Source organism: Ranitomeya variabilis, chromosome 2, assembly GCF_051348905.1.
Source record: "Ranitomeya variabilis isolate aRanVar5 chromosome 2, aRanVar5.hap1, whole genome shotgun sequence".
NCBI lineage: Eukaryota > Metazoa > Chordata > Amphibia > Anura > Dendrobatidae > Ranitomeya > Ranitomeya variabilis.
In genome coordinates, this window is record NC_135233.1 from 64,141,192 (window position 1) to 64,168,798 (window position 27,607).

A 27,607-nucleotide genomic window follows, 5' to 3' on the forward strand; every position below is an offset into this window, starting at 1 on the left:
GGTATGATCTGGAGTGGTCTGAAAAAGAGGAATGGTTTGTCACAAACAGATTTTTAAGAACATCAGATCAATTTTCTGTCAGATGAAACAGCGTTTAATGAGATGAAATGTCTATTTACTCACAAAAAATTGTGGTCCGATTGGACAGGTATTTGATCTGTATGTCTAAAGGCACCCTTAGTACGACAGAGCAATGGGGCAGTACCCATGATCGATGTTATATATTTTTTTCGTTATGACTTATAATGGAGCCATGACAAATCTGTTTTCAAACTGATCCCATTAACTTATCTGCAAATGAGGATCGGTTCCATTCATACAAAAAAGTTTGTTTTTACAACAGGAACATGGATAATCTGCAAGTCATATTTAGATGAATGGAACAGTCACAGAAATGTCAACAAATCTGGTCAATGGAAAAAGACGCTAATGTGGGACACTGTTTCTGTTGAAGGTTAATTTTTTTTATTAATGGCAAGAACAGTATTGTAAAAATTTGTTGCTCTTTCTGCAAAAAATAACGCACCCTCAAATGGAACAGGACAAACAGCATCAACAGCCTCACGTTTTTTGGTTGCATAAGGGATCTGTTTCCCTCTGTTTTTAGTTGCAAAGTTGAGTGTGCAATTTATGTTTAGAATCACTGATGCATGAAGGTGGCTATATGTATAATTTATGACATTTTATTTTTATACACAGAATACTAGTATTTATTTAAAAAATGAAAACTAAAGCAGCAATCAGTTCACCGCTCTACGAAGTAGGCGAGTGTCTTTAACCAGAGGGAGCTTGATGTATGGAGTCTACGACGATATGTTGGGAGTCTACGAGGATATGTTGGGAGTCTACGAGGATATGTTGGGAGTCTACGACGATATGTTGGGAGTCTACGAGGATATGTTGGGAGTCTACGAGGATATGTTGGGAGTCTACGACGATATGTTGGGAGTCTACGAGGATATGTTGGGAGTCTACGAGGATATGTTGGCTCTCCAGTAAGTATGTACTCCAGAAAACAGGAAAATGTCTAATTCCCCAGCATAAGGAAATTAAAAACATACATTTATTACACAAGTATAATTTATAAGGGTTGGTTATTACTGATGAATGAACGTGCTCGGATAAGGTGTTGTTATCGGAGAATGCTTGGGTGCTAACCTGGTGTCTGCGGTGTGCTCGAAAAATATGTTTGAATCCCCGCGGCTGCATGTCTCGTGGCTGTTCGACAGCCGCAACCCATGCAGAGATTGCCAGTTTGTTATCGTGAGACATGCAGCCGCAGGGACTAGAACATACTATTCGAGCACCCCGAAATCACTCGGTTAGCAACCGAGCATGCTCCGATAACACCTTATCCAGGCACATTCGCTCCTCACTATTGGTTAAAAGCCACAAAAAACTATTTTTTCTCCAATTTTTTTTTTAAAATGACATATTGTTGCAAAGTTGCATGAGGTTTCTATGTGTATAAAGTCCTAATGCCAGTTTGACAATGTGTCAGGTGTCTCCCTCCAGAAAATGTATGGTTATGGGGTATTTTCTATTGAGGCTTTGGTTTACCATACCAAAAATGTGATAATTGCCCTGTCCAACACAGGGTCTAAAAATGAATGGCAGTGGAAAGGTTATGTCCATTTTAATGCAATTTTTCACTGCTCCAATGTACAGTTGTGGCTATAGGTTTTGAGATGGACATAAATTTTGGTTTTCACACATTTTGCTACTTCAGCTACGGTCACTGAAGTATACAGTACAGACCAAAGTTTGGGGACACCTGATTGTGAACTGACAGCGTGGGAAAACGTTCAGAAACTTTCCCACGCTACAGAATTCATGTCCGGTCAGGCGGGGAGGCTGGCAGGCAGCTTTTCATTTATTCCTCCGTGGTTTACAGCTCGGCCGGTAGCATTAGCACTGCTACGGGTTGTAAACTAATTAACCCCTTGAGATGGATTTACAGCCTGGGACTTGACTGTAAGGCGGACAGGTATGGGATATTGTTGTTTTTTTATTTTGGATTTTTTTTTTTTTTTTTACTGAAGAACCAGGGCTTTGCTTACAGATGTGCCTTTTCTGGGGTGGCCGGGGGCAGATTTTTTTAGCCGGGGGGGGGGGGGGGAATAACCATGTGGCCTCCGTAGGCTATTAAGATATGCCCTCAGTCTCTGGCTTTTCCTCTCTGGCAAAGAAAATTGCGCGGGAGCCCACAGCAGTTTTTTTCCATGAATTAACCCTTTAATTTAACACCTAAAGCCCCAAAATTTGACACACACACTACTAACATTACTAGGGAGGGATCTACTATATAATTGTCTAAGGGTCACTTCCATCTTTCTGTCTGTCACGGATATTCATTGGTCGCGGCCTCTGTCTGTCATGGAATCCAAGTCGCTGATTGGTCATGGCAAAACGCCCACGACCATTGCCACGACCAATCAGCGACGTGCACAATCCGGAAGAAAATGGCCGCTCCTTTCTCCCCGCACTCAGTGCCCGGCCTTGCATACACCCCTCCGGTCACCACTCACACAGGGTTAATGCCGGCGGTAACAGACTGCATTATGCCACGGGTAACGCACTCCGTTACCGCTGCTATTAACCCTGTGTGACCAAGTTTTTACTATTGACGCAGCCTATGCAGCGTCAATAGTAAAAACATCTGTTAAAAAATAATAAAGAAATAAAAAATCATTACTCACCTTCCGCCGCCTTTCCCGCTCCTCGCGATGCTCCAGGCGGTCCATGCAAATGGCACGTTCCGGTGGCAAGGATGGTCTGGGAGAAGGACCTGCCATGACGTCACGGTCATGTGACCGCGACGTCATCACAAGTCCTGCGCGCCTGCGTTAGAAGGACCTGCCATGGCGTCACGGTCACGTGACGTAATCACACCCTGGGACCGGAAGCTGCCGCCTGCACCCCACACAGGCGACACAACTACAACGCGCCTGCGGAAGGTGAGTATATGTTTATTTTTTATTTCTTTAACCTGTGACATACGTGGCTGGGCAATATACTACGTAGCTCTGTGCTGTATACTACGTCACTGGGCAATATACTACGTGGCTCTGTGCTGTACACTACGTCACTGGGCAATATACTCCGTAACTGGGCAATATACTACGTCACGGGGCAATATACTACGTCGCTGGGCAATATACTACGTCGCTGGGCAATATAGTACGTCGCTGGGCAATATACTACGTCGCTGGGCAATATACTACGTCGCTGGGCAATATACTACGTCGCTGGGCAATATACTACGTGGTTGGGCAATATACTACGTCGCTGGGCAATATACTACGTGGCTGGGCAATATACTACGTCGCTGGGCAATATACTACGTCGCTGGGCAATATACTACGTGGTTGGGCAATATACTACGTGGCTGGGCAATATACTACGTCGCTGGGCAATATACTACGTCGCTGGGCAATATACTACATGGTTGGGCAATATACTACGTCGCTGGGCAATATACTACGTGGCTGGGCAATATACTACGTCGCTGGGCAATATACTACGTCGCTGGGCAATATACTACATCGCTGGGCAATATACTACGTCGCTGGGCAATATACTACGTGGACATACATATTCTAGAATACCCGATGCGTTAGAATCGGGCCACCATCTAGTATATATATAAAGGATATGCAATGGTTATCTGTATGTAAACCATGTCTCATATCCTGTCGGGTTCGGTAATGATTTAGCAAAAGCCGACAAATGAATTACCAGCCTTTCTGCTATCTAGCTCTGTATTATATATATATATATATATACACGTGTCACTAACATATATATATATATAGACTATATATATGTTTTCACAAATATTTGAGCCCATGAATCCATTATATGTCCATCTTGTAGATTGTGAGCCCTCGCGGGCAGGGTCCTCACTCCTCCTGTACCAGTTATGACTTGTATTGTTCAAGATTATTGTACTTGTTTTTATTATGTATACCCCTCCTCACTTGTAAAGCGCCATGGAATAAATGGCGCTATAACAATAAATAATAATAATAATAATAATAATTTTGCAAGCCGGAGAGAAAATCTCACCATATGGATGACACAGGGAGAAAATATCGCATCCTCGCACTGCACACGGATCACTGTTCATGAAACATTTGTGCGATTCTCGTCGATTTTTTATATGTTGTGTGTGACGCCGGCCAAAAGAAAGTAATCAAAGGTATAAAGACAGCTGTAAGTAAAATGCTACAGTTTATCAGTAGTACAAGTATTATTAGTTCATGAAGCCATCATGATTTACATAGAAGTGCACCACTGTCTCTTTGAAGCGCAGGGAACATAATGTCACTAATTACATAAAGTATTCAGAATACACAGAATTGAAAGTGTTGCAAAACTATAAATACGAGATTACCTAACAGTCAGTACACTTGCCAAGTTACACACCGTAAGTGTTCTAGGTGGCAGCTTACTTAGTAAATCCGATTAGATTTGGAATGCACCCATGCCTTGGTGTGTCTGTATATAGATGATATTTGTCACTGGGTGACCTCATCTGCAGACATTGAGTATACCATGCCACTATCTTCATTTACTGAACAGAAAAAAGAGAACTTTAACATACGTATTAATTAGACAGGTCTGTAAGGGTAAAATTGTTTGAGTCATTTTTATATACAGGGTGGGCCATTTATATGGATACATCTAAATAAAATGGGAATGGTTGGTGATATCAACTTCTTGTTTGTGGCACATTAGTATATGGGAGGGGGAAAACTTTTCAAGATGGGTGGTGACCATGGCGGCCATTTTGAAGTCGGCCATTTTGGATCCAACTTTATTTTTTCCAATGGGAAGAGGGTCATGTGACATATGAAACGTATTGAGAATTTCACAAGAAAAACAATGGTGCGCTTGGTTTTAACATAACTTTATTCTTTCATGAGTTATTTTCAAGTTTATGACCACTTATAAAATGTGTTCAAAGTGCTGCCCATTGTGTTGGATTGTCAATGCAACCCTTTTCTTCCACTCTTGACACACTGATAGCAACACCGCAGAAGAAATGCTAGCACAGGCTTCCAGTACCCGTTGTTTCAGATGCTGCACATCTCGTATCTTCACAGCATAGACAATTGCATTCAGATGACCCCAAAGATAAAAGTCTAAGGGGGTCAGATCGAGAGACCTTGGTGGCCATTCAACTGGCCCACGACGACCATCATGATGATGTGTTGCCCTCGTTATGCACTGAAGATGGCATGTTTCCTGAGTTTTTCCAGCAAGATGGTGCACCACCATATTATGCGTGTCAGGTCCGAGCATTCCTACATGACCAGTTTCCTGGAAAGTGGATTGGTCATAGTGGGCCAGTTGAATGGCCACCAAGGTCTCTCGATCTGACCCCCTTAGACTTTTATCTTTCGGGTCATCTGAAGGCAATTGTCTATGCTGTGAAGATACGAGATGTGCAGCATCTGAAACAATGGACTTCAGACAGGCCTGCACATGTGTCTTCTTGGGCAGGGGGACGTTGTGGACACTGCATTCAGTGGCACACTGAATATCGGTCATTTCTCCAAAATAAAGCTTCTATAAGCGGACTTGTTACATTAGTGTGTACATATGTCCATCAGCCGTGTATACAGCAGTTTGTAAAGGCAGGGGGTTCACACACATGTACACCTTCACCCCACGTCCCTTGTACACGCCAGATACCAATCTAATGCTTGCAAATAATGGTGCAATGAAAATTAGAAAAACTGATAAATTGCTAAACTATGAATCCAACATCATAAGAATCTGTAGTTGATGATGTAACAAATTTCTCTTATATTTACACTTTTTTTTCCAAACAGAAATCCTCTTAACATGCAGGATAAATAGATTATAATATAACAGCGAGGGATTACAGATCACAGCCTGGTGTCATACTAATCCCTCACACAGACTATTACTTGTCACTGACATAAGCATGGCCAGGATTCACAACAGAACAGGAGAGATGACGCAGGGCAGCATTATAGGGAACTGTAGAAAACTATTCTAAGTGCCCCCTTACATACACAACAAATAAAGGGGCATTTACACCGTACGATTATCGTCATTATTCCTATGAATGCTCGTTCATGATAATCGTACAGTCCACCGATCCCCCGATGAGCAAGCAAAATGCTCGTTAGTTGGGTGAAATGATCTTTTGATTTGCACTAAAGATTATCGTTCTCGGCAGCACATTCTCCTGTGTAAACAGGTCATGCGCTGCCGAGAACAATGGCATCTTTAGCACATTGAAAGATTTTTCACACATTGTTCAGCGTGCATTTAAAGCATTGTCGGCCTATGTGAACACGCTATTAAATGCCCACCAACCAGCAAACATATCAGCGTTGGTCGACATTTAACGTTGCGCATTGTACAGTGAATATGGATACTCACTGTCTGCAATTTTGTATGGTTTTCTATAACCTGAATTATGCATAGATTGGTCACTGACTTAGAACTCTCCCACGCTTAGATTGGCTATTTATTTATAAATGTACACTACAGACTTCAAAATGATGCCTCGCAAGGTGCAATAAAAGGACTAAAAATTGAGTCACGTGTTAAAAAGTAAAAATGTCAGTACAATGACAAAATTTTTCTCTTGGCTGTTGGGAAAGAGAAGAATCAGTGTCTAAATATATGAGCAAAATGGAAGTCCCAGAGTGAGACACGGCTAGGTGATGCAGAGATGTGAAAAACACTTTTGAATATTCTATTAAGACTATAGGATCCTTTGCATGAGTATGAAGATGGTTGCAAAAGCCATATCTTACTCTGGAGGACCCAACAACTATGTAGATTAAAGAGTTTGTCCACTACTTTAGCATTGATGGTCTAGCCTTAGTATCCTCAATGTCTGATCGGTTGGGGTCTGACACCTGCTCCCCCACTGACTAGCTCATATAGGTGTGCAACTGGCCGGAAGTACTCACTTGCGGAGATGGCCAACTTCTGATAGTGGCCACCGCAGGGTGCTGCACATTCACCTCCTATTCAAATCTATAGGATGTGGATATGCAGTACCCTGCTGCGGCTACTATCAGAAGACGGAGCAGATCTGCAAGAGAGTACTTCCAGCTGGCGGGGGTGACGATGTTGTTGGACCCCGACCGATCAGACATTGATGTAATATCCTATTGATAAATCAACAATGCTAAAGTAGTGGACAACCTCTTTAATTAGAGAGGGCACTGTGTTACTCTCTGCTTACCCTGTGGTCATGCACATAAAAATTGTACAATAGTGTAATGGTTACCTTACAGTTTACAGCTCCCTGCTGAAGGTGCCAGGAGTGGAAGTCTTTCTGATAATCTTATGGTTGGAGGAGGCACTAGTAATGACATTAGAGAAGCTATTGAACACAAGCCCCATAATGCCTCTACATCACTGGTCCTCTCCAGCTGCCTCCACAGTCTTTCTTACCGCTGGAACATGCTGCATTGTAGTCTCTGTCTGGACTAGTGACAGGCAAAGAATGTCAGGTAGTCAGTGTTTCTGCACATGTGTGTTACGTGCGTGTCAGAGGCTGCAGACTGTCGCACTGCATCTAACTGCAGAAGGTCTCAGCAGTTTGCTTTGCAGACTTCTTCCTGGTCCTTCTGACTCTAGGACCCAGTGGCAACCTTCCTTCTACTCTAATGGACACACCTGGGACCGGGGTGTTTATAACTCCCAGCTTGCTGCTGGAAGTTGCCAGTGATATTTCCATTTCCATCAGCTATAGCAGTTGGCTATCTTCCTCCTTGGTGTTTGGAGGACGTCTGTGTTTCTCTCTGAGTCTACTCAAGCTAAGTGTTCCTCTTGTTTGTGTATCCCATCTGACTTTAGTAATAGTGGGGATTGACTAGTGCTCATCATGTCCTTCCCTATGCAGGGCTTACTGCTAGAGGCAGGCAGGGATTAGGTATCTTGATCAGCAATAGGTGGAGAACCTATATAGGGACGTTAGGGACAGACAGGGTGACGATAGATCTGCCTAGGGGTCTCCACAACCCCCTTCCCTAGTGTTTGGTTGCCTTCTCTTTATCCCTTCGTGTTCCAATTAGTCTTTCCTACACTGTGTGTGATAGTGTGATATCTAATGAAGCCACTGTTGATTGGAAGTGCTCAGAGCCATTCAAAATGAAGAGTATGGAGTGCCAACCAAAGGCAATAATTGTAATATTCCAGGATCTATCCATTTTTTAAATAACTTTTCTAAAGGAATAATTTAATTGCTACTTTTTTCTTGGGACAATCCCTTGCCACTTGCTAATTCAAGAAATTTGGCAACGTCCTTGGTCTCAAAACGGACATGCCAGAAGAACTTATCGTAAGAATCTCTCTTTTACTAAGATGGGAACGGAACAGTAGAAGAAATAATTTCACAGATGTTCAATATATTAGCCGAATATAATCTATACTCGAAACTAATCATCCTTTCTCTTTTCAGAAAAAATGTAGCGAAGGGCCAAATAACTACAACAACATGTTTTTTTTTCTACAGCGATGCCTGATGCATAATCCTAATGTTTATAAGCTTATAAGAACCAACATAAGTCGAGCGATTATGCCGTAAGTACTATTTAATACAGACGTTCACACAAATTACTTGCACACAATTCCACTAGATCATTTTATGAGCACTCCCCTCACCTCGCTGACATTTATTGTCAGGAAACCAACTGATAGATTATACCTGGGCTCTGCCCCGTTGCTGGCCAACTTATTGTTAAGCGCTATGAATAATTAAATCTTGAAAGATAGAGTTAGTCTATGATTTCATCTGCACAGAACAGGACATATTTTAATGAGCAATGAGAGTCCCACGTGTTACTGTACAAAATGGCTTTATTCTTCTCGGTGTTCGTTAACAAATAGACTCTAGTAAATTATTTTACAGGACACACGCTCTCCAAGAAGATTCTCGTGTCAATAAAAAATAGGTTTATCAGTCGTTTGCCTGCATACAGAATGAAAACGATATCACGGATGAAAAAGGGAATACAAAAAAACCCCTGCGCCATTTATTTCATTTCACAGAATTGTATAATGGCAGGGAAAGGTTAACACTTATGCATAATTTCTTTTGGGAAGCCGGAGTAAGATCAAATTGGAATGCTGGATAAAAGGACTTTATATGTTTCTTAAAGGAAAAATAATGGTTATTTGAGCAAGATTATAGTTCTAGATTAGGAAAATTGAGAGCTTTCTTAGCAAAATGCTTCTGCCTGCGAACGGCTGCTCTTTCATGGAGGTATTCTAAAGGAAGATGTTATCTCTTAGTATCTCAATAGAATGCTTTTCACCGACTTAAGTGGAAGTCAAATCTGCATTACAAGGGTGGATTGCTAGAACAGAGATATAATTTGCAGGAAATGCAAAATATCTTATCGGGGTGATGGAGGCTTCCTTTTTTTTTTTTTTTTTAAACACAGTTACATGTTAATGACATCAACATTTCTAAAATACAGTCATATGCAAGGCAGAAATCGCCACTAAAAAGGAAAAAAATACCATGCGAAAAACATTTATATGCCACCTTGTATGTTCAGTTAGAAACGTCTTAATTTTCCATGTAGGTGCCACCGCTACGGATACAATGAAATATAATAACAGCTTAACATTGTAGTAAAAATATTGCAAATTGGAAAAATAGCAGCAGAAAAAAATGTAACAAAAATTAAATTATATAAAATGAAATGTTACCAATTCCGGGGTTAAATAAAGATTGAACAGATCATACAATTTAAATATTTATGTAAAGTACAAAATGTATCAAATAGCCATAATTAATTAAAAAGATGTGTTGAAGGTGACAAATTATGATCTTGGGGAATTCTAATCTTGTGCTGTAGTCTTCTCCGATCACACTAAACCAAAATGTACCACTTTCAGGGAGCCTCCTCCAGTGTCCTGAAAAGTAAAGTGGTGCATTTAGTTACATGCAGTAATAAGTGTATTAAGTGCAGCAATTCAGCCACAAAGTCAATAAAGTATCAGGGAATATTACATTTCCTACAGTTGTCTTGGTCACAAGTGCAGAGTAAAGACAAGTGTAAGGGTATGTGCACACGCTGCGGATTTTGCTGCGGATCCGCAGCGGATTTGACGCTGCAGATCCGCAGCAGTTTTCCCAAAGTTTACAGTACCATGTAAACCTATGGGAAAAAAAACCCGCTGTGCACATCCTGCGGAAAATTCAGCGCGGAAACGTCAATTCTTTCTGCGGATTCCGCAGCGGTTTTCAACATGCACCAATAGGAAAGTGCAGTTGAAAACCCGCAGAGGAATCCGCAGAAGAAACCGCGGTAAAATCCGCAGTGAAAACCGCAGTGGTTTTGCACTGCGGATTTTCCAAATCCGCTGCGGAAAAATCCGCAGCAGAATCCGCAACGTGTGCACATACCCTAAAAGGGTACATAGATGATGACGGAAACTCATGATAAGTACAGGAAATCTGACCACCTCGACCATCACATACCAATTAGGGCTGTGGAGTCGGAGTCGGACCCCATTTTGGTGGAGTCGGAGTCATGGAAATTGATGAGTTTGAGTCGAAGGTTTGGCTTACTGACTCCACAGCCCTGGCAGGGCTGTGGAGTCGGCGTCATGGAGTTGGGAGTCCATTTTGGAGGAGTCGGAGTCATGGAAATTGAGGAGTTGGAAGTTTGGCTTACCGACTCCACAGCCTTGATACCAGTAACTAATGTCAGGTATTTTAGCGTGAACCAGTTCTAAGATACTGTGAGGCCTCATTCACACGTCCGATTTTTGCATATAAGAGCTGTGATTTTCACAGATAGCACTTATACCTGTGATAGTCTATGGGGCGGTGCACATGTCCGTGATTTTCACCTCAAGAGATTTTCACTTCTCGTTCCATGGAAAATCACGGGGACGTCAAATTTTGCAGGACGGCTCAAAATCGGCATTGAGAGTCAATGGGTCAGTGGAAAAAATCGGACCGCACATAACATTTTAGTGCGGTCTGATTTTCACGCACGTATGACAAAATCGGATTACACTCGGAATACACTCTGATTAAACTCTGATCAGAATAATCGGTCCTTTTTTCTCATACATAGAAAAATCGTACGTGTGAATGAGGCCTAATACTCACAAACCCGCCAACTTAGACAGGACCACCTGATGTGTCTGGGGGCCTAAAGATAGAGGTCTAAGAATGAATGTTTGCCAGACGGCAATCTCAAGTGTATTGTCTACTTTTGAGTCCCTTTCCAAACATTAGCATTCTAAGGGTACCGTCACACAGTGCCATTTTCATCGCTACGACGGCACGATTCGTGACGTTGCAGCGTCGTATGATTATCGCTCCAGCGTCGTATACTGCGGTCACACGTTGCAATACACGGCGCTGGAGCGATAATTTCATGACGTATTTGCGATGTAGAAGCCGTTGGTTACTGTGCGCACATCGTATACAACCTGTGTCACACGATGCGATCATTCCGCCACAGCGGGACACTGGACGACGAAAGAAAGTTTCAAACGATCTGCTACGACGTACGATTCTCAGCGGGGATCCGGATCGCAGTAGCGTGTCAGACACAACGATATCGTAACGATATCGCTAGAACGTCACGAATCGTACCGTCGTAGCGATGAAAATGGCACTGTGTGACGGTACCCTAACATTAACCTGCAATGATGAGATACATTTCCAATTTGCTGCACGTGCATGGCGGACAAAAACCATAAAAGTAGCCGAAGCTTGTGGGTCCTGGGACTATGAAACGCAATGCAGCCTTATTGCAATGAAATTTAGGTGAAGACTGCACGCGACCTTGTCCCCATGACCCTCTATGCAAGTTGAGTGTGATTCACTTGCAGTATGTCTGGGTTTTTTTGGACAGGTAAAATTGTCTGAGAAAGTGAAACAGTTTTTTTTTTAACAAAATCACAAATTTTATATTATAAATTTCTAAAATAAATTTTATGTTTGAGTCATTATGAAGACTATTTCATCAATATTAATGCCACTTTTAAGGGCTACATATTTTAATTTCCTCCAAATTTTAAATATAATTAAGAATTTCAAAAAATTATTAAAAAAAAATATATAATGGCATCAATTTTATATGATCTAAATATAAGAATGTGTAAGTCAATGTAACGTTTAGCTAGGCACTTAAATGGGTATTCCCATCTCCAAGATCCTATCCAAAAATGTAGTAGGTATAATAATAATAATAGCAAATACCTCCAATTACAAATGTAGTCTAGTTCTTCTGATTCGCTATGTTGCGTACCCCATGTGCAGGGCATTGCAGTAGCTTAGGTATCCATGGTTACAAGCACTCATATAGTGACAGCTGGTAGTAGTCATGGATATCTAAGCTATGGCAATGCCCTGCACATGGGGTAAGCAACATAGTGAATCAGAAGAACTAGACTACATTTCTAATTGGAGGTATTTGCGAATATTATTATCATTACACCTACTACATATTGGGATAGGATCTTGGAGATGGGAATACCCGTTTAAATTACTTAATAGATTTTTGACCGACCTTCTCTATTTTACATAGTTCTTCAAATCTTAAAAAGATTATTAAATAAGGAATACGGTAATTTTATTACCTTACAATATACTATGTTCATCATGATAGAAAATTGAATGGCTCCATAAAACGTAATTTAACATCAGTTCACTATGATACTAAATATTCTATTGCAATTCCATTTATTTGTAGAGTGTTAGTTCACGCAAGGAAGAAAGTGAGAATTTCGGGTCCTGTAAAAGGCAAATCTGTACCCCTCAACTGTGTTGTTTCTCCCTCATTTGCACGGATCTCTGCATGCCTCATTCAGATAAACAGAACAGTCACCAAAACTGAATGTGTTTCGTAAGAAACCTAACAAATGAATGTTAAATATTAGGAAGAAGATAAAGATAATCTTACCTCTCTTCCCAAATCCTCTTCCCCTATAAATGTAAAAAAAAAAAAAAAAAAATAGAATGGGTCAATGGCTAGTTTACAAATAAGAAATTAATTAAAAGATTTATGCCGTAAAACTTATCTAAAAGAGTGTAAACTGCTAATTATGAGCAAAGCTCTGAGATCTCATAAAAATAGACACTACACAGAAATAAAAACAGCAAAAATAAATGAATTTATACTACTAATTAGTAACAATTAGAGTCCTTGAACCTGACACCAAAATGTAAAATGTATTAAATGTGTAGAAAAGTGTAATAAATAATATAAATAGTATATTATTATTACATAATTACTATCTTCACTAAAAAAACAGGTCTACACATGAAAAATGAAAGGATATGGACAACTTTGGGGGCACATTTTTATGCTTTCCATAGCCTCAGGGTTGCGATTTCTATGGCTGTTTGCAGAATGAGCTTGTTCTGATAGAGTTTATATATATCTTTGTTTGTTTTTTAAGCTCCTGTTTGGTGATCTATGAGCACATAGCTCATCTCAACGCTCATATAAATCAGCTATGAGGAGCTCAGGAGAAGGAAGATAAGAGCTCACTGAGAAGATTCTCATATAGTCAGCAATGGACGGTGCAACGCTGAGGCTATAGAAGGCTAAGGGTTCTCACTTTTTAATACAACCCAATTGGAAAATGGTTTTAGGCCAGCAATCTATGCATAGAGTTGCCACTGAAGGTGTGAATATTATTTCGGTGTAGTTGGCTGTAAATGTTCATAAACATATCTCTATCCATTATACGTCTCCAGGAGTGACTCACTGGTGAGTGTCAGGACATGTTTGAGGTTATTATGCAGTTCTAATCAAATAAACTTTAGAAGAGCAATAAAAACAACAAAAAAGCACTGTATGGCTCTCCACCAAGAAAGACATTGTTAGGCTATGTTCACACGTCGCGTTTTTTCCCCGCAAAACCTGCTCTCTTGGCAGTAAACAAGTTGCTTCAAAATAGCAGGTGTTGCTGCATTTTTGTTGTCTCTTGTGCATGTTGATAAAGTATAGTGCCCCCCCAAAAAAAGCATGATTTAACTTCCAAAAACTGCATGAAAAACTGATACCAACGTTTTTTTTTTTTTACTGCGTTTTTGCACTTACCATTGTTTCCTATGGGTGAAAAAATGCAGCAAATACGCAGAAAAAACGCTGAAAGAAGCGACATGCTGGAGTTTGCAAAAACGCAGCAGTTTTCCAAGTCAGTCAGCAAAATAAAGCCAATGTGAGCGCAGGAGATTTCTGAAATCTCTTAGACGTTGCTGGTACTGTAAAACACAGCTTAAAATTTGCATCAAAGAACGCAAAGTGTGAACATAGCCTAAGATTGCTAGGCTCCGGAGAAAAACATGCTACTTCAGGAGGAATGCTGGTTCTGGTTTGATGGAGGCCGGCAGACGATGCAAAGCTCTAGTCTGGCAGGTATGAAGGCGATTTGTAGCGTTTTTTTCCTTTCTATGATTATTAGATGAGGAGCCTGTAATCACCTGCACTGAAGCTATATCCCTGGAAAAAAAGTATCTATATTCAGCATGAAACGGCACAACGCAGCATCGGTCACTGCCGACACTGCTGAAGTTGTATTCTCGTATTCCAGTAAATATTTTCTACAACCTTTTCTTTAATATTACTCTGATCTGATCTCACGCGGTCTCCTGACACATCCGTATGAAATGTCCAAGTGCCGCCTGAGTTTTAATCGGACGTCACATGGAGTCCTAGACTTTCATGGATCTTGTTCATCACGGATCCGAGTGTGAGATCAGTGAGACTCAAGGCAAGTCCTATCCTGATCCAATTCTGATGGTCAGAACAGGACATGGATGTGTGTGCTCCAACAGAAAATCAGACACGCACCGACACGTCACACTAATGTGTGAATGCAGCCTTAGGGTACTTTCACACTTGCGTTTTTTGTATTCCGTCGTAATCCGTCGTTTTGGGTAAAAAACGGATCCTGCAAATGTGCTTGCAGGATGCGTTTTTTGCCCACTGACTTGTATTGCTGACGGATCGCGACGTATGCACATACGTCACGTCCGTCGTGCACTGGATCCGTGTTTTGGCGGACCGTCGGCACGAAAAAACGTTCAAGTGAACGTTTTTTCGTACGTCGGATCCGCCATTTCCGCCCCCTCCTCCCTGGACTTTAGAATGGGCAGCGGATGCGTTGAAAAACTGCATCCGCTGCCCACGTCATGCTTAATTTTCACAACGTGCGTCGGTACGTCAGGCCGACGGTTTGCGACGGCCCCATACCGACACAAGTGTGAAAGAGGCCTTAGGGTAAGTTCACACAGGGCGTTTTTTTGCTGAATTTTTATGCTAATTTTCAGCTGCTTTTTACAGTACCAGCAAAGCCTATCAGATTTCACATTGGTTTTTTGTTTGATCAGTATTTTGTGCTTTGCTGCATTTTTTGGACATAGAGCATGTCACTTCTTTCAGCGTTTTTGCTGCGTTTTTTCACCCATTGACTTGAATGGGAGTTGAAAAAAATGCAGCAAGAACGCAGGTATCATTATTTGCTGTGCTTTTGCTGCTTAAAATCCAAGGACATTAGCATGGACAAAGAAAGAAAAAAAACGCACCAAAAAATGCACCAAATATGCACCAAAAACGCACCTAAACCTGCGTTTTTGATGCAGCTTATTTCCTGCCAAGATGATCAGGTTTTGCTGCAGAAAAAAAAGCAGCAAAAATGCCCTGTGTGAACTTACCCTTAGCCTGAGCTGAAGCAGCATAGTCATATCTAAAGAAGGCATAGATGTAAAGAAGGCATAGATGTAAAGAAGGCATAGAAGTAAAGAAGGCATAGATGTAAAGAAGGCATAGATGTAAAGAAGGCATAGAAGTAAAGAAGGCATAGATGTAAGGAAGGCATAGATGTAAAGGCATAGAAGTAAAGAAGGCATAGATGTAAAGGCATAGAAGTAAAGAAGGCATAGAAGTAAAGAAGGCATAGATGTAAAGAAGGCATAGATGTAAAGAAGGCATAGATGTAAAGAAGGTATAGATGTAAGGAAGGCATAGATGTAAAGAAGGCATAGAAGTAAAGAAGGCATAGATGTAAAGAAGGCATAGATGTAAAGAAGGCATAGAAGTAAAGAAGGCATAGATGTAAGGAAGGAATAGATGTAAAGAAGGCATAGAAGTAAAGAAGGCATAGATGTAAAGAAGGCATAGAAGTAAAGAAGGCATAGATGTAAAGAAGGAATAGAAGTAAAGAAGGCATAGAAGTAAAGAAGGCATAGAAGTAAAGAAGGCATAGATGTAAAGAAGGCATAGATGTAAGGAAGGCATAGATGTAAAGAAGGCATAGAAGTAAAGAAGGCATAGATGTAAAGAAGGCATAGATGTAAAGAAGGCATAGATGTAAAAAAGGTATAGATGTAAGGAAGGCATAGATGTAAAGAAGGCATAGAAGTAAAGAAGGCATAGATGTAAAGAAGGCATAGATGTAAAGAAGGCATAGATGTAAAGAAGGCATAGATGTAAAGAAGGCATAGATGTAAAGAAGGCATAGATGTAAAAAAGGTATAGATGTAAGGAAGGCATAGATGTAAAGAAGGCATAGAAGTAAAGAAGGCATAGATGTAAAGAAGGAATAGAAGTAAAGAAGGCATAGAAGTAAAGAAGGCATAGATGTAAAGAAGGCATAGATGTAAAGAAGGTATAGATGTAAGGAAGGCATAGATGTAAAGAAGGTATAGATGTAAAGAAGGCATAGATGTAAAGAAGGTATAGATGTAAAGAAGGCATAGATGTAAAGAAGGTATAGATGTAAGGAAGGCATAGATGTAAAGAAGGTATAGATGTAAAGAAGGCATAGATGTAAAGAAGGTATAGATGTAAAGAAGGCATAGATGTAAAGAAGGCATAGAAGTAAAGAAGGCATAGATGTAAAGAAGGCATAGATGTAAAGAAGGTATAGATATAAAGAAAGTATAGATGTAAAGAAGGTATAGATGTAAAGAAGGCATAGATGTAAAGAAGGCATAGAAGTAAAGAAGGCATAGAAGTAAAGAAGGCATAGATGTAAAGAAGCCATAGATGTAAAGTGTCAGGACACCCACACAAGTGAGATACATGGGTATTTTTATATATGGGAGTAACAGGTCTAGAGTCTTCAGGAACCACTAACATCCCACGGATACAATCGTTACTAAGAGGTCTACTTGGGAATGAACAACAGTGTCTTTATGTCTAAAAAGCTTGCTGGCTGCAACTTACAAGGAATCTGTTATGAGGATTTCAACTCCCAAAACTATTTACCGGTATAGTTGCATGTAGCCCTTTCAAGGACAAGTCCAGTAATACCTTTTTATGGCCGGTCCGTTCCTTCATTACCACTATGTGAATTTATATACAAATGAGGCTGTAGATCTGAAGCCTCTGTCACTCCAGCTCTATTACCAGCCCGGTGCCGCCACATTCAGCCTCAATGTTGTGTCATTTCAGGAAATGGAGCTGTCAGTCAAGCAGGATAAGGCCCCGCTAAGTGTGGAATGGAGCTGGAGTGACAGAGGCTTCAGATCTACAAATAGCTTTTAAGTCCTCATTTGCATATCAATTCACACACCGATTTCTGACTAATGGAGGAATAGGCTAGCCATGCAAAGGTATTGCTTTACTAGTCTTTAAAAGATCTACATGCAAATATCAATAGTTTAGAGTGTGAAACCTGCTACAGATTCCCTTTCAGGAGGACCTACTACCCGGCTTATTTTATTCCTGCAGCTCCCCTGAATAATCTGTTTTCTTTTTTTTTTTTTAAATACATCATACGTTCCCAGAGATATGGGCCTTTTTAATTAGGACTCATTTTTATGGTCTTTACGAAGGGGGTGTTGCTCACGTGATTATCTGGCGGTGTATCTTTAGGATGCCCTGCATTTTTGCCCTGTGAGCACCACCCTCTTGGTAAAAGACCATAAAAAATGATCACAAAATAAAAAGTCTTATACCTAAAAAATTACCTGCCAGATTAAGAAAAATCCCAAAAACTAAAATACAATACTCAGGGAAGCAGCGGGAATCAAATGAGAGCAAATACTGGTCTCTTTTGAACTCTGGTTACACTTTGAAGACAACCTTTGTTTTAATATTTGTTTTTCATGAATCAATAGAACAAGTGAGGAGAAGAAACTTCACAACATATTTAATTAAGGACATATGCTTCTTTTGCCTCCTGAAAGGATCATTCCCTCTTAGTTCAGTAGTAAAATCTGCCTTTATTGAAAAGTGTAATTGTGATTTCAGGTGCACTTGCAGCAGAATGTGTGTCGGCCTTTGCTCCTTCCGGTTCACCTCTCCATAGAGTTTCACGAGCAGCAAATGTCATCTCAATCCTCGGTGAACTGTAAATTAGTCTTCGCTGAAGATATATTTTTACCTGTATATTAAATGAATGCTCAGTCCAGAAAGATAAAGTATATTACAAAGCTTCTTATCTTCACTTGTACTACTGATTTATTAAAAAACATAAAAACGATGGTTATACCATAAGTCCATCCCCCAAACACACTGCATTAAAGTAGATGGAACGATTCTTCATTGAGTAACAAGAACAAACAATCACTTTAGCCGACCAATCACAGGCTGCTAAAGTTTAAAATGAAATGTAGATTTTTTTTTCATCCGAAAGTTCTTGTGTTCCAAGAAATATTGCTTGTCCGCGATGGGTACTTCACTGAACATCTTAGGCCAGACTGGACAACTAAAATGGGCAATGTGGTCAAACGTGTGTATGGCTGTGTTGATTACGACTCTTCGTTAAGCAATTGTTCAACCAGCACATAGTAATCTAACATGTACGGCGTTCAGTTGAGAGTGATGCCAGGAGTAATGGAACTTTCAGGAAAGATTGTAACAGGTTACGTTTTCATCTTTCCCAGTTTATCTGTAATAAGTTGTTTAAAACGGGTTGTTGGCCAAGGAATCAGGGATTCTGGCTGCCATAGGAAATCTTCCCACTTTTGATAACAATTCTAATATTTTTCAGATGAAAGAAACATATACTAATAAGTTGGAAATGAAATGATTGTAGACACAAATGTTTGCTCCCCTATGACTAGTTTTAGACTAGCCGTCCCGCAGAAGTCCAAGAATGTTGCAGTCCATTACCATATTGCATTGGTCAAAGTAGACAAGTATGTAGATACAGGCTAGGGCAATGATCTGAACCTTTGCCCCGGGTGAAATACCAGCTAAAGAACAGATGAAAGTTGGCCGAACCCTCCATTATCAGTGGGATCAGCTGACAGCTTGATGTGTAGGGGTCCTCTTGACTCATCCTCGACAGTTAAATGTAGGGGAAGAGGAGAATTCGCACAATGAATTGCCAACGGCCGAGGGTTCCTGTGTATCAGGGATCTAGGAGAACTAGCAGATGGGCCAGCCTGAGCCAACAACTAGGTATGGAGCCTTAGGTCTCGGCTTTCAGCTAAGGCCTCTGACCATGGTGGACTATTTTGAACGTGAACGCACACTCACATCTGACCCAAGACTGGTAGGATATTGTGGATGGTGTGATGGTGGATGCCATCCTGAATGATAAAAGACAAGGTAGTAAATGTATTTAAACGGAAAATGTAAATGTTACTGTAGAAAATGTCAAGTATAAAGGGCAGATGTTGAAAGGCTAGTCTTAAAAATAAAAGGTTGTCAGTGCATGAACGGATGTAGACACCGACATGGGAGCCGTGGATAATGCACCCTTCCCTTTCTGGCCGAAAGTGGGAGCAGGTCAATATACGGTGTTTGCCGAATGACATAAAGCTAATAGAAACAACATTTTTGAAGTGCAAGATTATTCTGACATCAAACTAGGACTTTATGGTTGATAATATGGATAATATGTGTATGGTGTTAGCAGACACAACAAGATTATTCTCTGTAAGAGGATATTGGCAGGATTTCTGCACCGCACATAGAACAGGATACACAGGAACACCCTGAGGACACAGACGCGGCTGGGAGACCTGTGGCTTATGGGATTTCTGCTCTAAACATGGGACACCTTCTGCACCTTACCTCCATCTACCAGAGCTTCTCTAAGGGTCTGTGCACACATTACGGATTTGGCCCTGCGGATCCACAGCAGTTTTACATGTGGTGTACAGTACCATGTAAACCTATGGAAAACAAAATCCACACTGCACATGCGGTGAAACATTCCACGCAGAAACGCAGCAGTTTATTTTCCCGCGGCATGTCAATTCTTTGCGCGGAATCCGCAGTGTTTTACACCTATTCCATTATAGGAATCCGCAGGTGTAAAATGCAGGCAAAATCCGCACAAAATCCGCACAAAATCCGCAGAAAACCCACAGGGCTTTGTACCTGCGGATTCTGCAGAATCCGCGCAGAAAAATCTGCAATGGAACCGCAACGAGTGCACACACCCTAAGTGGTCATTCATGTCTCCAGTCTATACTTCTTCAGAGCTAAACATTCAGCTGCGATAACATATTCTCAAGCCTTTCCTCCACGTTTATTACTCTTGTACTAAATGAAGGGGAAACCACAAGGACCTGGACTCACGGATGGTCAATAATAAGAAATACGGTATATGTAGCAATGTCTATAGAAAAGTTCAAAAATGGTCAATTTAATCATCCCGTTTTTAACGCTAGGTATTTCTAGATAAAACTATGCATACTGCAGGAGCATTAGTGCACATTTTTAAAGGAAATCTAATAGCAGGTTTTTGCTATGTAGCTTGACAGCAGCATGATGCAGGGAAAGAGACCCTGATTCCAGAGATGTATCACAGTTTTCTCTGCTGCAGATCTAGCAGAGCTCAGAGTGCTGACTGGCAGCTTTCTGTGTACATTGTATAATGACAGAAAGCTGATAATTAATGATGACGGTAAAGTTGGACCAAAAGGCACGAAACACCTAGTCCTCTAGTGATAATCTCCTGCTGATAAAACACTGATTTTACTGAAACAGCAAAAGACAGCCGAGTAAGTGACAAATCGCTAGAATCAGGGTCTCTGCACCTTCAATTGTGCTGCTGTCAGATTACACAGCAAAAACCTGCTGACAGATTCCATTTAACCTCTTAATCCCATATGATGTACTATCCCGTCAAGGTGACCTGGGACTTAATTCCCAGTGACGGGATAGTACGTCATATGCGATCGGCCGCGCTCACGGGGGGAGCACGGCCAATCGCGGCCGGGTGTCAGCTGACTATCGCAGCTGACATCCGGCACTATGTGCCAGGAGCGGTCACGGATCGCCCCCGGCACATTAACCCCCGCAACACTGCGATCAAACATGATCGCAGTGTTCCGGCGGTGTATTGAAGCATCGCGCAGGGAGGGGGCTCCCTGCGTGCTTCCCTGAGACCCCGGGAGCAACGCAATGTGATCGCGTTGCACCGAAGTCTCTTACCTCCTCCTCCCTGCAGCAGGACCGGATCCAAAATGGCTGCGGGGCTGCATCCGGGTCCTGCAGGGAGATGGCTTACCAAGCGCCTGCTCAGAGCAGGCGCTGGTAAGCCTGCAGCGCTGTAAGTCAGATCGCTGATCGGACAGAGTGCTGTGCAAACTGTCAGATCAGCGATCTGTGATGTCCCCCCTGGGAAAAAGTAAAAAAGTTTTAAAAAAAATTTCCACATGTGTAAAAAAATTAAAAAAAATTCCTAAATAAAGAAAAAAAAAATATATTATTCCCATAAATACATTTCTTTATCTAAATAATAATAAAAAAACAATAAAAGTACACATATTTAGTATCGCCGCGTCCGTAATGACCCGACCTATAAAACTGTCCCACTAGTTAACCCCTTCAGTGAACACCGTAAAAAAAAACGAGGCAAAAAACAACGCTTTATTATCATACTGCCGAACAAAAAGTGGAATAACACGCGATCAAAAAGACGGATATAAATAACCATGGTACCGCTGAAAACGTCATCTTGTCCCGCAAAAAACGAGCCACCAAACAGCATCATCAGCGAAAAAATAAAAAAGTTATAGTCCTCAGAATAAAGCGATGCCAAAATAATTATTTTTTCTATAAAATAGTTTATCGTATAAAAGCGCCAAAACATAAAAAAATGATATAAATGAGGTATCGCTGTAATCGTACTGACCCAAAGAATAAAACTGCTTTATCAATTTTACCAAATGTGGAACGGTATAAACGCCCCCCCCAAAAGAAATTCATGAATAGCTGGTTTTTGGTCATTCTGCCTCACAAAAATCGGAATAAAAAGCGATCAAAAAATGTCATGTGCCCGAAAATGTTACCAATAAAAACGTCAACTCGTCCCGCAAAAAACAAGACCTCACATGACTCTGTGGACCAAAATATGGAAAAATTATAGGTCTCAAAATGTGGAGACGCAAAAACTTTTTTGCTATAAAAAGCGTCTTTTAGTGTGTGACAGCTGCCAATCATAAAAATCCACTATAAAAACGCTATAAAAAGTAAATCAAACCCCCCTTCATCACCCCCTTAGTTAGGGAAAAATAATCAAATTAAAAAAATGTATTTATTTACATTTTCCCGTTAGGGCTAGGGTTAGGGCTGGGGCTAGGGTTGGGGCTGAAGATAGGATTAGGGTTAGGGCTAAAGATAGGGTTAGGGTTTGGATTACATTTACGGTTGGGATTAGGGTTGGGATTAGAGTTAGGGGTGTGTCACGGTTAGGGGTGTGGTTAGTGTTACCGTTGGGATTAGGGTTAGGGGAGTGTTTGGATTAGGGTTTCAGTTATAATTGGGGGGTTTCCACTGTTTAGGCACATCAGGGGCTCTCCAAACGCGATATGGCGTCCGATCTCAATTCCAGCCAGTTCTGCGTTGAAAAAGTAAGACAGTGCTCCTTCCCTTCTGAGCTCTCCCGTGCGCCCAAACAGGGGTTTACCCCAACATATGGGGTATCAGCGTACTTGGGACAAATTGGACAACAACTTTTGGGGTCCAAGTTCTCTTGTTACCCTTGGGAAAATAAAAATTTGGGGGGTTAAAAATCATTTTTGTAGGAAAAAAATATTTTATTTTCACGGCTCTGCGTTGTAAACTGTAGTGAAACACTTGGGGGTTCAAAGTTCTCACAGCACATCTAGATAAGTTCCTTGGGGGGTCTAGTTTCCAATATGTGGTCACTTATGGGGGTTTCTACTGTTTGGGTACATCAGGGGCTCTGCAAATGCAACGTGATGCCTGCAGATCAATGCATATAAGTCTGCATTCCAAATGGCGCTCCTTCCCTTCCGAGCTCTGCCATGCGCCCAAACGGTGGTTCCCCCCACATATGGGGTATCTGCGTACTCAGGACAAATTGGACAACAACTTTTGGGGTCCAATTTATGCCGTTACCCTTGTGAAAATACAAAACTGGGGGCTAAAAAATCATTTTTGTGAAAAAAAAAATAAAAATTTTTATTTATACGGCTCTGCGTTATAAACTGTAGTGAAACACTTGGGGGTTCAAAGCTCTCAAAACACATCTAGATAAGTTCCTTAGGGGTCTACTTTCCAAAATGGTGTCACTTGTGGGGGTTTTTAATGTTTAGGCACATCAGGGGCTCTCCAAACGCGACATGGTGCCCCATCTCAATTCCAGTCAATTTTGCATTGAAAAGTCAAACGGCGCTCCTTCCCTTCCGAGCTCTGCCATGCGCCCAGTCGTTTACCCCCACATATCGGGTATCAGCGTACTCAGGACAAATTGCACAACAACTTTTGGGGTCCAATTTCTTCTCTTACCCTTGGGAAAATAAATAATTGGGGGCGAAAAGATCATTTTTGTGAAAAAATACTATTTTTTTTTACGGCTCTGCATTATAAACTTCTGTGAAGCACTTGTTGGGTCAAAGTGCTCACCACACATCTAGATAAGTTCCTTAAGGGGTCTACTTTCCAAAATGGTGTCACTTGTGGGGGGTTTTAATGTTTAGGCACATCAGGGGCTCTCCAAACGCAACATGGCGTCCCATCTCAATTCCAGTCAATTTTGCATTGAAAAGTCAAATGTCGCTCCTTCCCTTCCGAGCTCTACCATGCACCCAAACAGTGGTTTACACCCACATATGGGGTATCAGCGTACTCAGGACAAATTGTACAACAACTTTTGGGGTCCATTTTCTCCTGTTACCCTTGGTAAAATAAAACAAATTGGAGCTGAAATAAATTTTGTGTGAAAAAAAGTTAAATTTTCATTTTTATTTAAACATTCCAAAAATTCCTGTGAAACACCTGAAGGGTTAATAAACTTCTTGAATGTGGTTTTAAGTACCTTGAGGGGTGCAATTTTTAGAATGGTGTCACACTTGGGTGTTTTCTATCATATAGACCCCTCAAAATTACTTCAAATGAGATGTGGTCCCTAAAAAAAAATGGTGTTGTAAAAATGAGAAATTTCTGGTCAACTTTTAACCCTTATAACTCCCTAACAAAAAAAAATGTTGGTTCCAAAATTGTGCTGATGTAAAGTAGACATGTGGGAAATGTTACTTATTAAGTATTTTGTGTGACATATCTCTGTGATTTAAGGGCATAAAAATTCAAATTTGGAAAATTGCGAAATTTTCAAAATTTTCGCCAAATTTCCATTTTTTTCACAAATAAACGCAAGTTATATCGAAGAAATTTTACCACTATCATGAAGTACAATATGTCACGAGAAAAGAATGTCAGAATCGCCAAGATCCGTTGCAGCGTTCCAGAGTTATAACCTCATAAAGGGACAGTGGTCACAATTGTAAAAATTGGCCCGGTCATTAACGTGCAAACCACCCTCGGGGCTTAAGGGGTTAAACAGTGTGATTTATTTTTTCTTTCTATTATTCACATTGTTTGATCTGCATCACATAAACATTTAAAAAGTCACCAGTAAGAATTGTTCACACTTCAGTAGCTGGCTTTTCTCATAAGCGATAATGGCAATTATGGTAATACTGTCGTACTTGCTGTTCAAAACATCAAATCCCAACCTAAATTATGACAAACTGTAAAGGGTTTTTTCGGGACCTTAATATTGATGACCAATCCTTAGTATAGGTCATCATTATGAGATCAGAATGCCCAACACCAATCAATTGACAAAAGAGGCTACACCAACAGCGGCATGGCTCCATACACTGCGTTGTGGACCTGAATGATTCTGCAGCGCTCTGACATTCACATGGGAAAGGTAGATCTTAGTACTGCACAGGGACACCATAGATAAGCAGTCAGGACACCTTTAGGGTGCCAAACAGCTATATGCAGTGTAGTCCCATGTGATAACATAGCTATAAACATTTCTGGGGGAATTTAATTCCCACTGCCGACCCGCCGCCGGTCTCATGGGAACGCTCCCAGCCAAGAACGCCCATCTGACGGTGGGTCTCACATCAACCCCACTCCATTTTGGTCCAGAAGTCTTCTGATATCTGGGACAGTTGTGAAGACAGGTTATCTATATTAAAGCTCCAGAAAACTCCTTTAAAAGTCAACTGGATCTACAAAAATGTACTTTTTTGAAAATAAAACCAGCATAGTTATCAAGGCCCTGTTAAAATAACAGAAGCAATTACACTGTTGTAAACAAATCCTTATACAATATATAACGTATTTTTATTTTATCGATTTAATTAAACTGTAAATTAAAGTATACTGTATAAATATATAACTATCTCCAACATCCAGAATGTCTCGCTTTCTTTACATTTGATAGATAACATGTTGCTTTCAAAGTATGCTCCAGCAACTATATTACATTTGGAAGGTGAATACAACAGGGTGGAGTCATGATGTCCTCCTTCATGAAAACTGCACATCTCCTCCTCTCCTGCCATGTACAGGACTGCATGTTACAGGAAATCGGAGGAAAATATTGTCCTCCCATAGATCTGCTGGAAAAAAAGTCCAAAATGGAGTCTACAAAAAAAAAATTAAATGTAAACACTACATATACTTCTCAACTCTGAAATTGCAATACGAAGAAGGCCAAGTCATGGAATTATGGAAAGCGCAGAAACAATAGACTTTTTGTATGATTTGCAAATGATTACAAAATGGAAATTTATTTTAAAAATATCTCTATTTATTCAGTATCGAGTATGAGCGGCATGATCTGAAATCCCTGCACGCATTGGCTGCTATCAATGAAGTTATTAATGGTTGTCTGCAGAATGTTTTGCCGAGCTCAATGAACTTAGGTATGCAAATCATCAAAATCCGCTGCTGGCAGTTCCCTTTGAAAATGTCAATCAATGACGTCCCAGATGTGCTCGATATGAGACAAGTCCAGAGACACTGGAGACCAAGGCAGCACGCTGAGGCCATGCAGGCTGCTCACAGTAGAAAAAGGAACATATGGCCTTGTGTTGTCATGTTGAAAAACAGCTCCTGGGACTCTTTGGAGAAATGGTCATAGCAATGGCTCTACCACCAAATCAATGTAACACTGAGCTGTTAGTGTACCTGGAATGAAGACTAGTGGGGTCGAACACTATAATTCCGAGAGTAGGACGGGTGTGACGATTCCTCATTAAGGCCTCTCATGGCATTTCTTACATGATCTCCCATCTCTGGATATCATTGCATCCAGGACAAAAGTGGGACTAATCGCTGAAGAGGATAGGCTTACATTCCTCCATTCAAGCTTCAGTTCTTGATTTGGAGACCAAGTGGGCAATGCCATGAAGAGGCTTTCACAATGGAATGTCACATCAGTCCTACTCAAGGAATTTTGGTGTGGGCTGCCATAATGTATAGCAGTCAGACCTCTCTAGTCTTCATTCCAGGTACACTAACTGATCAATGTTACATTGATTTGATGGCTGAACCAGTGGTAAGGACATTTCTCCCAAAGTGTCAAAGGAGCCTGTTTTCAACAAAACAATGTCAGTCCTATTGTTGATGGTGCTACTATGATCAGTCTGCATGACCTAATTGTGCTACCATGGCTTGCTGTGTCTCTGGACTTGTCTCCCTTCAAGCACATATGGGATGCCATTGGTCGGCATTAGCAAAGTGAGCTGCCAGCAGTGGATTTTGATGATTTTTTAAAAACCATTAATAACTTCACTGATAACATGCAAAGCGTGTAAGTGTGGGGATTTCTGCATGTGGCACGTATACTTGATACTGACAAAATTGAGATCTTTTGAAAATGTTGTCCCCATTTTTACATTATTTGCGTGTCACTACCATGTCTATCCACTCTATGATTTCCATAATTAGTCCTTTAATTTTTGGTGCTGTAATTTCAATGTTGAGGAGTGTATTTAGGCACTATCACGGCATCTATGATTTATGTGCAAATGTAAAAAAAATCCCAGATAAAACAAGGATCCTTGCCCTGAGCATTGTATGTCTGGTAAAGCTGATATATTGCTTATGTTCAGTCGTAAGAGCAAAGTATGGGCAAAAAAATAAAATACAGGCGACTACCTCATCGCATTTCATTCCAAGACTCCCCATGCACAAATATGAGTAAGTTTAATTTATACACACTGTGCTGTGCCGCCTGCTCGAAATGTGTCTCTGTAATAGCGAGATAGATCTCTTAAGGCATGGTCCATGTCAGATAAAGCACACATTGTGTGTAGCTTACATAAGATACATCCACCTCATTCATTGCTCTCTGCATGCTTCCCCAGCTCCCCCTGGTAATAAATTACATCACT

At 40.8% G+C, this 27,607-nt stretch overlaps 1 protein-coding gene across 3 annotated transcripts in view; it reads right to left on the reverse strand.

The window, feature by feature from the left end:
- Nucleotides 1–8,838: 8,838 nt before the first annotated feature.
- WDPCP (WD repeat containing planar cell polarity effector) overlaps nt 8,839–27,607 on the reverse strand; it is a 357,770-nt gene continuing 339,001 nt past the window's right edge. For all 3 annotated transcript variants that reach the window (XM_077282497.1, XM_077282498.1, XM_077282499.1), the window contains 2 exons: nt 12,933–12,955; nt 8,839–9,921 (listed from right to left, as the gene is read on the reverse strand). In XM_077282497.1, the coding sequence (XP_077138612.1) occupies nt 9,874–9,921; nt 12,933–12,955 (71 nt within the window). In that variant the 3' untranslated portion in view covers nt 8,839–9,873. The remainder of the gene's footprint in view (nt 9,922–12,932; nt 12,956–27,607) is intronic.